The following is an 11,614-nucleotide window of genomic DNA, read 5'->3' on the forward strand; positions in this document are numbered from 1 at the left end:
CCAGTCAGGGTCCTGAGTTACCTCGAAAAGTTCTGCAGCCTGTAGAAGAGGGGTTAAAACATAGAACAATGCTTTGATAGAAATGTTAATTTCAAATGCAATCAAAAAATTAAGGACAGACAGAAGGCAATAAACCAACACCATGACACCGTGAATATTTTTACCTGTGACATCACCTCTGAGAGGTCAGGAGCTAGAGCAGTTGTCTGATCCAATAGGATCCGGGTCTTTTCTACTGCCTGTCTCCTCTCCCCCAGACCTGGCCAGGAAAAGGCACGAGGAAGATCTGATGTCTGTGTCTGTAGCTGTGTCAGACGGGTTTCAGCCTGGCTTCGCTTTAACTGATAGGAGACGAGACGCTCCACAACATCTTTCAACTCTCTAAAATGAAACAGAAATCAGAATCACCTCAGGGTGGAAGCAAAGAAGTGAGTGTATGTGGATTTTTTATAGAGTCGTTTGCCTACATTGAAATCTTATCCAATGCCTTGGCATTTTCTGTATTTTATTTGAAAAGATTTGGCTTGTTTATAACTAAATCTTAATTCTCCCTCATAGTTTTTTGCACATAATCTTTGTTTGATGAAAGACAAAGTTGTTTAAAAAGTTTCCTTTCTACCTGTGTGTTTCCTCTGCAGCCTCAAGGACCATCCTCCTGATTTACTCCACAGAGTACAAATAAATAACTACTTTTTTTTTCCTCCTCCAGGTCCTCCTGCTCACAAAGACTCTGAAGCCGTTTCTTCAACTCCAGAACTTGAGCTTCACCATTTGACCTAGAGCTCAAGATGTTCTGAGGACAAAAATAATTCAGACCTGCAGCAAATATTTAATCCCACAGATAAAATAGTGTTAAATTAATGTCTGTGTTAAAAGAATCTTTAATCACAGCTGAACCAAACCTTTTCAGCCTAGTGCAATGTTTGAGAAAATGGATGGAGCTTACACTTTAAATAGCTTACTGAGAAGAGAAACAAATGGAGGCAAATGACATTGAAATATTTGTCTGTTATAGATTTATTGAACTATTTTCTTTTTTTTACCTGTGCTTTGTTGAGCCGCTCCTGGATCTCAGCCTGTGTGCCTCGACAGCCCCTCCCTGTGGCCTCAGCCTGCTCCTGCAGGTTTTTGATCCAGGTCCTGGTGATTCCAGCCTGGACACCTAGCACTTCTGTCTCTCTGGACAGACAGTACTGGACTTCAGCTCTCTTCAGGCTGCCCTCAGCCGTCTGCAGGACCATTGTCCACTGCTCCTCTGATTGTCTGCTTGTCTGCTCGGCCTCCAGCCTCGTCTCCTCCTCCAGGTCTTCCTGGTCAGACAAACTGCGGCTGCGTTTTTTCAGCTCATCCACCCTGGAGTCTCCCTCAGGTTTGGAGCTAAGAATGGTCTAAAGAAATTATTCAGAGTCAATTATTTTTCTTACCTTAGACAAAAGCTAGACAAAAACAACAGACTGATGACATGAGGAAAGATCAAAGTTTGACAGTGAAACACAATTGCTAACTTAATGTCCTGAAGTTAGTAAAAATAGAAATGATAAGAGCTAAAACCAATTGCCTTTGTCCAAAGACATTTCAAAGTAGCAAAAGCAGCTTGTGGGGCATAAAAATCCCACTGATCTGAACTATTTACAGTCTGACCTGAGCAGCGACAATGATCTTCTCTGGATCTCTTTGAATCTCCAAACCAACCAGACTTTGCTGCTTCTCCTCCAGCCACATTCTGGTATTTTCTCTGCGCATTTCATAGTCCTTCAGCTCCTCCTCCAGAGCTTGCTGTTTCTCGGCTCTTTGCAGGACCTGTTTGGTCTCCTGAAGGACTCTGGCCCATTTTTCCTCTGCGTCTCTCACCAATTTGTTAACCTCCTGTTTTTTGTCTTCATCGATGTCCACAAACTCCAGAGTCTGTCCTTTTCTCCTGAGCTCCTGAATCTTATAGTCTCCTTCAGCTTTGGAGCTTTGGATGTCCTGGACAGAAGATAAAGTAAGAAGTAAGTAAGAATGAAAAAGCAAAAAAACTCTGAACTGCTATGTAACTATGTTGATTATTTTGCTGCTAAGTACAGTGTGAGGCAGGAAACAGAAAATCTGTAATTTAAGTCAATTGTTTTTTTTCTCTTGAAGGTTTTACTTGTATCTCTGAAATTAATGGTATTCCGAACTTTAGATGGTCACAAACTGCAGTGCAATGGCTGTGAGCAGTAGAAGCTGATTCTAATTTAGACTTTTTTATTTTTTTGTTTGTTTTTTTAAAGTATTTTTTATTGATTATTTCCAAGTTTAACAGATCAGATATTTTTTTTAATAACACTAAAAAAGCTTTCTCTCAATGAGTGTTTTTTTAATATAAATCCTAACTTTGTTTTTTTTTTTGCAGTACAAGTAAAAGGTTTTTTGTTTGAGAAAAAAACAAATAATGAGTGAATAATTAATAATTAGAAATTAACTGGAGACCTAAAGATAATTTAGCTAAAAGAACTAATGATAACATGTCATGTTAACGTTTGGATTAAAAATAGCTTTAAAATAACTAATAATAAAATAACATTAAACATTTAAAAAATAATATATACTGAAAATTACTAGAATAAATTGAAGATTGATTGAAATCTCAAGTAAAATTAGACAGGAGATAAAGGCAAGTGATTCAAAATAATGATTACATTTAGTTTATTTCCGATTATAGTCTGTGATAAAAAAAATAGGTAAATATTGAAACCCGTAAAAAAAACAGTTAAACAAAGGGACACAAAAGAAAATAAAGAATATCAGTGTATCTAAAACCATTTATTCCAAAATGAATCACATCTAGTTAGATTATAACATCAACAATCATTAATCTAAAAAAATAAAACAAACTTGTTCTTGTTGAACATTGTATTCACACTTGAAGCTTACCTGTGCTGCATTCACTCTGTCCTCAACTGAACTCAAGTTGACTAGTGACATTAGTCGATGTTGTACGTCTACCAGCCAGCATTCAGTTTCTTGCCGAAGGCTCTGAAATTCACTCAGCTTGAAGGAAAACAAAAATTAAAGATATTACCTGATAAACATTGTTATCATTACGTTTCTGAAATATATTTTTTTATGTTTTAGGTAGGCATTGCCTATAATCTTAATTTTGAGCAATCTTGAAATAAACCTGGCTTCTCTTACCATCAGTGTTCTCGTTTTAGTCTCCTGGTTGACCTGAGCTTCAGCTGAAGCCTTGATCTGAAGAGCATCACTCAGCAGCGCTTTCCACTGTTCCTCTGTGTCTTTGACTGTCCTTTGGACGTGTTCTTTTATGTTTTCATCAGCATCTTTGAGGTCACACAGACTCTGACCCCGTCTCCTCAAGTTGTTCACCTTACAGTCACCCTCAGGTCTGGAGTCCAAGATGATCTACAGAAAAAACATTCTAACTGCATTTGTTGGAATCTAATTTCTCGTGCATCATCAACTCTTAAGTACTTGTTTCCCTAGAACACTGTGTTGAACAAAAAAACGGTTTATTTTCAAAAAAAGTGACTTGTGTGCTGATGTATCTGTGAGCACCAGAGTCTTCACAATTAGCTTTGAAGTGGTGCTGATGTATCTGTGAGCACCAGAGTGCTCACAGACTACATGCTGAAGCTAGGCAAGATGTGAGAAAGTAAGCAGAAATTAAGCAGCAAAGGTGAAGCTTAAAAAAAATCTCATTCCAACCAAAGACATGCTCTTCAGTGTTTTAGTAGCAGCTTTGGGAAGGTGTGGTTTTGTATCTTTATTTTCCTTTCTTTCATTTTTTCCAGCAGTTTTTGTCTGGGCTAGAGTCAGGCTCAAGGTAATATTTCAACCTCACAAATAGGCTCCAGATGAAACTTTATTTCTGCATGATAACAACCCAAACCTGAATCTTGTCCACGTTTGGTTCAACCTGAGAAGGCTGTGCAGAGGAGATGCCCTCTGATTATATCTGATTATTAGGTCTTTTTATATTGGAGTGGAGCAAAGCTGATATTTTTAATGAATTTTTTCACCCACTGTACGTGTAAACACTTGTACAACCAGAACTACAGTACTCCTTTAAAGTAGTACTCACTAAACATCTAAATATTGGTGCTTAAAACAGACCTGAGTCATGTGGCATTTCTCTTGTGGTCTTGCATGAAATCCAAGAGACCACATCTTCTGCTGTCTGTCCCTGATCCAGGACTTAGTGTCTTTACTTTGGGCGTCAAAGTCTGTTGACAGACTTCGCAGCTCGGCCTGTCTGGCTGCCTGTACAAGCATCTGTAGCAAGTGTGAAGTCTCCTTGACCATCAGCTCCACCTCAGGTCTCTTGCTGTCCTCTAGATGCTTGCGCAGATGCTCACCTTTTGTCATCAAGTCCACAAGTTTAGAGTGACCTTCAGAGGCAGCGTCTAGAACAGTCTGAGAGGTAAAGAAGAGACATGGATGGTAGACATCCAGGAGAAGCATCTGTAGACTCCAACACTGATCCAGAGTACTCTAGAGGTAGTTTTTCCACAAAAAGATGGATGTCTTTTGTGTAGCTAAGAGTTTGTCAGAGATCCTGAGTTAGTTCCCGATAAACAGAATCCTGACTACAAGATTGAGCATACAGGAAGCACAGAGATGTCTAATAGGCATGATCCAACCTGCTTCTGTTTCTGGTCATTCAGCTGCTCCCATCTTCAGGTCTTGTCACATATAGAGGATAGATAGAGGATAATATTTTTCTATGATTTGGTACATTCTTTAGGTTAAATGCAAATCTCCGTCTTTGATTCCTCACAGGTGCGCTGGTCAGACCCAGACTCTGACCCCAGAGTGGCTGTGTATCATGACCAACATGAAGTAACTTGTCCACGGACACATCAGCGTCAAGACGACAAAAGCCTAATGTCAAACTGTAAATCTATGTGGGCAGGAGACAAACAATTCCACCTGTTTGCTTATAAAAATGTAAAAAGTTGATAAGTCGTCCACTATTGACAACTTGACAGCAAAATATCTCAGAGAGAGATATTTTGGATTCCGGCATTCTGGAAATAAGCAGATCAGAGGTGTAGCTTATATTGAGCAGCTTGAAAATAAAGTGGTGGACAAACGCTATAGAGAAATCATGAATATATTGGACACACATAAATATATTGGACAAACAATGTCCAATATATCCGCTCCTCCTGCCTACCAGGGCAGAAGGAAGCAAAAGGAGAAGGGTCCAGATAACATCCATGGACAGAGTAGAGACCGTTGATATAAAAGAGTAGGAGGCAAGAAAAAGGGGAAGATGGTGGCAGATGATCCAACGTGTAGACCTCTGAAGGGAGCAGCCGAGATGAAAAGAAGCTTTAGCAGGTAGCATACCATGTGGCAGTAGGGTGTTTGCATGCATCTGTTCCATCAAATATCTCAGACAAATCTGAGAAAATATTTGTTTGAAAATATTTGTTTGAAACTCAACTTTAAAATGTTCTGGGTGAAAGTTCTCAGAACTTCTACTCATATTATAGGTTATTAGATAGATATTCAAAGACCTAAAAGAAATCTTTGAATTTACATTGACACCTGTTCACTTTGTTTAAGGAGGCGTCAATAGGGTCTGCAGACTAGCAAATACATAAATATGCTATTAAACCTACCACAAGCAAATGGACCAGTTCCATCTCCTGATGCACAAGATGAGATTTTAATCTCAAACTAGTCTCCTGTCTTACCTGTGAAATCCTTAGCCTCTCCTCAAATGGCATCTGACCACTGAGAGACAACAGACTCTGCTTTTGCCCCTTCATCCAACACTGGACAGTTTCATTCTGGATCCTGAAGTCATCAAACTCCCTCTGACAGGCAGCATGATGTTCTGCCTGGATCAAGGTTTCTTCGGCAGCCTTCAGGACTTTAATGTACATTTGTTCAGTCTGTTCCACAGCCTGCTCAACCTCTTGTCTACAGCTGTCTTCCATGGCATGGTGGTCAGAAAGTTTCTGGCATTGTGTCCTTAGATCTTTGAGCTTTAATTCTTCCTCGTTTTTGGAATGAAGGACAGCCTAGAAACAGCAAAAAAAGCTTTGTAAAAATGAGCTAAACCAACACACTGATCCTATTGGGACTTTTGATTTTGATCTCACTTGTGCAGCCTGGAGTTTCTCCTCAACTTCCATTTGACCTGTGACTGACTGCAGGTTCATCTCTTGATCTTGTATCCAGGCCTGTATTTCCTCATTCTGGATTTTAAACTCAGCCAAGTCCTGGTCTAACAGAGTCTGTGTTTTCACCTTGTTTAGAACGTCCTCAGCTGTCTGCAGGGCTGCTCCCCACTGCTCCTCTGTTTCTATGAGAGACTGCTGGATTTTCTGTTTCCTGCTCTCATCCAGGTCCTGGTGGTCACACAAAGTCAAACTTTGACTCCTCAGGTTCTCGATCTTTGAGTCACCCTCAGGTTTGGAGCTCAAAATTGTCTGGAGACACAGGGTGGGACAAAAATTATCAAAACTTTTCAAAGACTATAGGTGATGGGATTTAGTTTGCCTTCACTAACCTGTGCAGTTTTCATCTTTATGTCTGAGGCACTTAGTGGTTCCAGCAGGGTTCTGATCCAAACCCTGGTGTTTTCAGCTTGGGTTATGAAGTTGTTACAGTCCTCATGGAGGGCACTTAGTACCTGAGCCTGTTCCTTCTCCCTAGTCTCCAGGTTCCTGTAGCGTTGGAGCAGATTATCACCATCTTTCAGGAGGTTCTCTGACCTGACACCTTGTTTGCGAACCGATGCCAACAGCTCTCTTAAGGCCTCAGCTCGACCACTGACACAAGGGACACAAGAACAAACAGTGATGACAAAATCTCAGCTTTAAGCATTTAATCTGCAAAAGATAATAAATAAGTCCTGAATTGTAGGTTTTAATGCATTAAGTCAAATATCACCTTTGATCCTGAAGGTCTTTTAGGAGAGGGCTGTCTTTGTCTTTGTCACACACAGCAGCCTGTTTCTCTCTGGTCTGTAACCACTCATGAAAGCTGTCGTGCTGTTTCTGTAGACTACAAAAGCACAAAAACACACACACAACAATATAATAATGTTTAACTACTCACAGGTTGTGAAATATCTACTCACATATATATAACACAGTATTACCTGTCCAGGTCACTGAGTATAGATTCCATTTGCTTCTGCCTGTTGACACAGTGAGACGTGAATGTGGCCACCTCCTCCTGCTGTTCCTTCAGCCACTCGTTGAACTCACTGAGGTCCTGTGGAGGAATCTGCTGGCTGCCTCTCTCCAGCTGCGCCTTCAGTTGGTCCAAACGTTTCTCTGCATCGCTGGATTTGAGGAAACCCTGAAGCAAAGAAAGAAAAATGATGAGGAGGTCACCTAGTAGTGTTTATTAACGCCAGACATTTTGTTTGTCGCCTTACACTGAGTCTTTGGACAGATGTCTCAACAACACTTCTTCTCTCAGGGCTTTCAAAACACTCATTGACAGACAACTGCAGGTCCTGGAACCAAACTTCAAACGACAGCCGATCATCTGAGCAATAATTGCAAAAAACACAAAGACCAAAAATATGATATATACATGGTATAAAGCAGAGAATAATAAACTGTAAGGTATATTGTACTGGTTAAAGACATAAAAACCGATCAACAGGTATCCCTCTTTCATCTGAGCAATAATTGCAAAAAACACAAAGACCAAAAATATGATATATACATGGTATAAAGCAGAGAATAATAAACTGTAAGGTATATTGTACTGGTTAAAGACATAAAAACCGATCAACAGGTATCCCTACCATTGCTTTAGGCAGCAGTTGGCCTCTGTGTGTGAGTATAACATGACTGTTTTGGCCTATGAACTGTGAACAATTATCAGAGTCTATATTTATATTTGCCAACATATTTTTGTTTAAAATGGCAATATAGATCTCTATAGATCTCTGTTCTCCTTTCTATCCTCAGTATGTCATGGATTTTATTTAATCCGATCTTGTGACATTTTGGCTATATTGCAATATTTTATGGTAAAATATGTTTGCTTATTTTCAATCTTTTTATTATTTTTGTGAAAAATAATAATTTTCTAGCCTAATAAGGAAAAAAAACAGAATGTAAATAAACAAAAAAAAATTCGCAACACATATATATACAGGGAAATGCAGAAAAACAAACATGTACAGTATGTACTGGTAAATGAGATTTCGGTTGGGAAATCTTCTCTACTTTAGTAGTATTAAAACAGCACTCCAAAATCCACCAGCAGGGGGTAGTCACCTTCTTTGTAAAGGTGTTGTAAATTCTGGCCTGTCTAAATTCAGCAGCCGCTGCAGGATGAACATGGCCAGGCCCAAGGCATCGCTGTTGCTCTCCAGCGAGATCAACTAACCGAAGACATGTGATCATGATGTTCTTGACGATCATCATCATTGTCATACATGACCGCACAGCAAAATTATCATCTTCATCCTAGAATATCAACTCTGAGCGTCGTATCTTCAATGGTTAGTATCCCATAAAATGTTTTCTCTTTCTCCCTTTAAACTGTTTTCTCACTCATACTTTAAAATTTACCTTTTCATGTGTATGTACACTGAATTTTAATTTATGAGTAGAATGTATTTTTCATTGTTTTTCATTGTCGTTTATTTCATTTATTTAATATGTTCATATGTCTTATATTTCCATTATACAACTCTACTGTGCATATATTATATTGTGTGGGAAAGGGTAATAGAGTGTAGGGAGGGTTGATAACAGTGTGGGGGAGGTTCGTAAAGGGTAAACATATACGTAAATAATGTATTAACTATCTCATCTCTACTTTGCGATTTTTCCCATTTCGCAGTGGGTCTTGGAACACAACTACCGCGATAGGACAGGGACCACTGTAATTGCATTAGGTTCCCCTCATGTTTAGTAGATAATAAAATCTGTTTCTGATCTCAGACAGATTTCTAGGCCGAGGGGTCACTTACTATACATCACAGTGTTTTCTTATTTTACAATTTCTTGATTTGTTCAGAAAGTAGCAGTAATGGACTTCTTCAGGACTATGATCTTCAAATGCAAAAATTAACCCAACATTGGAGATACTGGACAAACCTTGGAGAACTTTGAGCAGACCTTTGTCCCTCTCCTCTCTCTTTAAATAGATCATGTCTTTTGTGCGGGACACTGCCTCCTTTAGTCTGCTGCAATCCAGAGAGAGATCCTCCAGAACTTGTGGACTGCCCACACTGGATACAAGACCCACCTCCTTTAACACGGCCATCATCTGTTCCTCCTGAGCTTCCAGATTATTCAGCAGATACTTGGAGTATATAAAATCATAAAATGTCACTTTTTTCTCATAAAAGAGTTTGTTATCCTTCAACAGCTTAGATTCTGTCTGTACCTGTATCTTGGTCTCAATCTCTGGACTTGAAGCATCAACATTATTCAGAGAATTCTGGATGTTCTCCACACCAGACTGACACTCCTTGATCTTCTCTGCAAGGTGTTTCTTCACAGCCATTAGCTCCTCAAAGACATCAGTGCAGTCGGTAAAGAGCTCCTTCACCTGCTCCATCCTCTTCCTCAGCTGGGTCTCCATCACCTCAAAAATGCAGGAAATCCGATGATTGATTGTGAACAAGTTATATATTTTTTAGATGATAAAATATACTAATAACATGATGTTGTCATGCAGGGGTCAATACAAAAACGCCATAAAAGAAATAGAGCAAACATAAAATGTGTAATGTTAGCTAAAACACTTATATTAGACAAAATAATAATAAAACAAATAAAGATGTATAAAAATATATCTAAAGTCATTGGCCTAGAGACAAGATATTAGCAAAAGGTAAATAAAAAGAGAACTAAATATATTAACTGAAAGACAACTAAAGCTATTTGCCAGAGGAAAACACAGATATTAGCCAAATTCTAACTAAAATGTTGGCCAAAAGATAAAAACAGATATGAGTCATACGATAACTAAAGTAACCAACCAAAAGATACAAGATACAAATATATTGGCTAAAAGATAATTATAGCCAATAATATTATAGCAGGTCTGACCTGCAGCTCCAGTGGAGCCTCATGACTCTGCAGCATCTCCTGGATCTCCATCAGCTTCTTGTGGAAATGCTCAATGTTCTCATCCTGGGCATTAATCTCATCCTGGAAAAAAAGAAGAAGTGGAAGCCTATTCAAGTACATTTTCAGAATTATTTTTTACCTGTTTAAACAGAAATCTCACCCTCATGTCCAGCACTTCCTGTTCTTTGTAGAAGGGATGACTCTGTGCAAACAGGGCCAGTTTGCTTCCAGCCCAGCTGTCCACCTCTCCACCAAGCATCAGCTGCTTCTCCCACAGCTCCAGTCCCACCACCAGGTTGTCCATGTAAGTATCAGTTTTTTCTGTCACCTGGCACAGGGGACACAATTCGTGATGTATCTCAGTCCCTGTACTCAACTTCAGGCTGCTCCAAGGAACAACTTGGATTTTACCTTAATATCTAACGTTTTCTACAGTGCAGAACATTATGTTCATCTCTATTTTTTAAATAAAATGTAATCGGTTTCTTTATTCTGAGGAAACTCTTAGAGTTTAGTAATGCTTACGTCCAGCCAGTTGTCCATCAGTGCTTCAGCCTCGGCTTCATAGGGCGGCTCAGAGCAGTCTGGAAACTTCTTCAGCTGAGTCTGCAGCTGTTTGCATATACCTCTCATCTCCTCCATGGGTTCTCCAAGACCAGAAAGCTCCTGCTTGATCTCACGCACCTGCAGGATGACAAAGATTCGACATCGAACCAAATGGAGGAAACATCAGTCGTTAGAGAGGTTAGAACAAAACAGTGTGATATGTTGGAGATGTGACTGGACAAGGACCTTGTTAATGCTTTTCTGAAGGTTGTCTTTTCCCAGGTATGATGCCTGCTCACTGATGGTCTGCTCTGCTCTCTGCATGCTGCTGCTCAGGAGACTGCGGCAGCCCTGAAACTTCTTCAGGTTCTCCAACAGAATGCTGCACTGCTTTTTCCTACCAGAAGAAGAAAAGAAAACAAAGTGTTACTTGTTTGTATTTACAGTATATCCACATTAAATGAGCTGTGTCCATCTCTCCCACAAAACACACCGGTCAGAAAAACCTCTGTGAGTCTCCCTCCACTGAGTCTCCAGCTCCTGCAGGAGAGTTTCTCCTCCGCTCTGTGTCTCCTGAAGATCACGCAGGCTCTGGAGCTCTGTGTGAAAAGCCTGAATTTGGGCTTCCAAATCTGAGAGGCCACGGAGTCTGACGGGATGAAAAGTAAAATTACTGCCCTCAAAATATGAATAATGTGCATACTATTGTTCCATACTGTCAAGATTGTCCCTCTTTTACCTCTCATACAATGAAATAGCAAACGTATAACATATACACAGTCAAATATTAAAATTTTACAAGACACGTATTTTAAAAGAAGAAAATCACCCATATTTACCTTAAGTAAGCCAAGTAATTTTACCTTTGCTAAAATAAATAAAAGTTAACCAACAATAAACTCAAATGCACTCCAAATATAAGTTAAAGCTCAGAGAAAATTAAAAGTATGTGCAAACCATTAAGTACAGACAAAGTACAATGATTTTACAGTTATGAACTCAGTATGTTTTCACTCGCA

The 11,614-nt window shown here is 39.4% G+C and overlaps 2 protein-coding genes across 2 annotated transcripts in view; both read right to left on the minus strand.

The window, feature by feature from the left end:
• Positions 1-11,324, minus strand: part of LOC103382724 (nesprin-2-like) — a 13,047-nt gene extending 1,723 nt beyond the window's left edge. Inside the window, exons 1-21 of the mRNA XM_025060545.1 lie at positions 11,089-11,324; positions 10,842-10,992; positions 10,575-10,733; positions 10,210-10,377; positions 10,029-10,130; positions 9,361-9,561; positions 9,069-9,276; positions 7,385-7,497; positions 7,103-7,305; positions 6,892-7,005; positions 6,509-6,770; positions 6,099-6,428; positions 5,688-6,017; positions 4,099-4,398; positions 3,160-3,387; positions 2,899-3,015; positions 1,642-1,968; positions 1,044-1,388; positions 691-793; positions 165-259; positions 22-39 (exon numbers count right to left, since the gene is read on the minus strand). Of these exons, the coding sequence (XP_024916313.1) occupies positions 22-39; positions 165-259; positions 691-793; positions 1,044-1,388; positions 1,642-1,968; positions 2,899-3,015; positions 3,160-3,387; positions 4,099-4,398; positions 5,688-6,017; positions 6,099-6,428; positions 6,509-6,770; positions 6,892-7,005; positions 7,103-7,305; positions 7,385-7,497; positions 9,069-9,276; positions 9,361-9,561; positions 10,029-10,130; positions 10,210-10,377; positions 10,575-10,733; positions 10,842-10,919 (3,801 nt within the window). The 5' untranslated portion in view covers positions 10,920-10,992; positions 11,089-11,324. The remainder of the gene's footprint in view (positions 1-21; positions 40-164; positions 260-690; positions 794-1,043; positions 1,389-1,641; positions 1,969-2,898; positions 3,016-3,159; positions 3,388-4,098; positions 4,399-5,687; positions 6,018-6,098; positions 6,429-6,508; positions 6,771-6,891; positions 7,006-7,102; positions 7,306-7,384; positions 7,498-9,068; positions 9,277-9,360; positions 9,562-10,028; positions 10,131-10,209; positions 10,378-10,574; positions 10,734-10,841; positions 10,993-11,088) is intronic.
• Positions 10,958-11,614, minus strand: part of syne2b (spectrin repeat containing, nuclear envelope 2b) — a 34,547-nt gene continuing 33,890 nt past the window's right edge. Inside the window, exons 33-34 of the mRNA XM_025060586.1 lie at positions 11,102-11,244; positions 10,958-10,992 (exon numbers count right to left, since the gene is read on the minus strand). Coding sequence (XP_024916354.1) covers positions 10,958-10,992; positions 11,102-11,244 — 178 coding nt within the window. The remainder of the gene's footprint in view (positions 10,993-11,101; positions 11,245-11,614) is intronic.

This window comes from Cynoglossus semilaevis, chromosome 1 (genome assembly GCF_000523025.1).
Source record: "Cynoglossus semilaevis isolate Cse_v1.0 chromosome 1, Cse_v1.0, whole genome shotgun sequence".
NCBI classification, from domain to species: Eukaryota; Metazoa; Chordata; class Actinopteri; order Pleuronectiformes; family Cynoglossidae; genus Cynoglossus; species Cynoglossus semilaevis.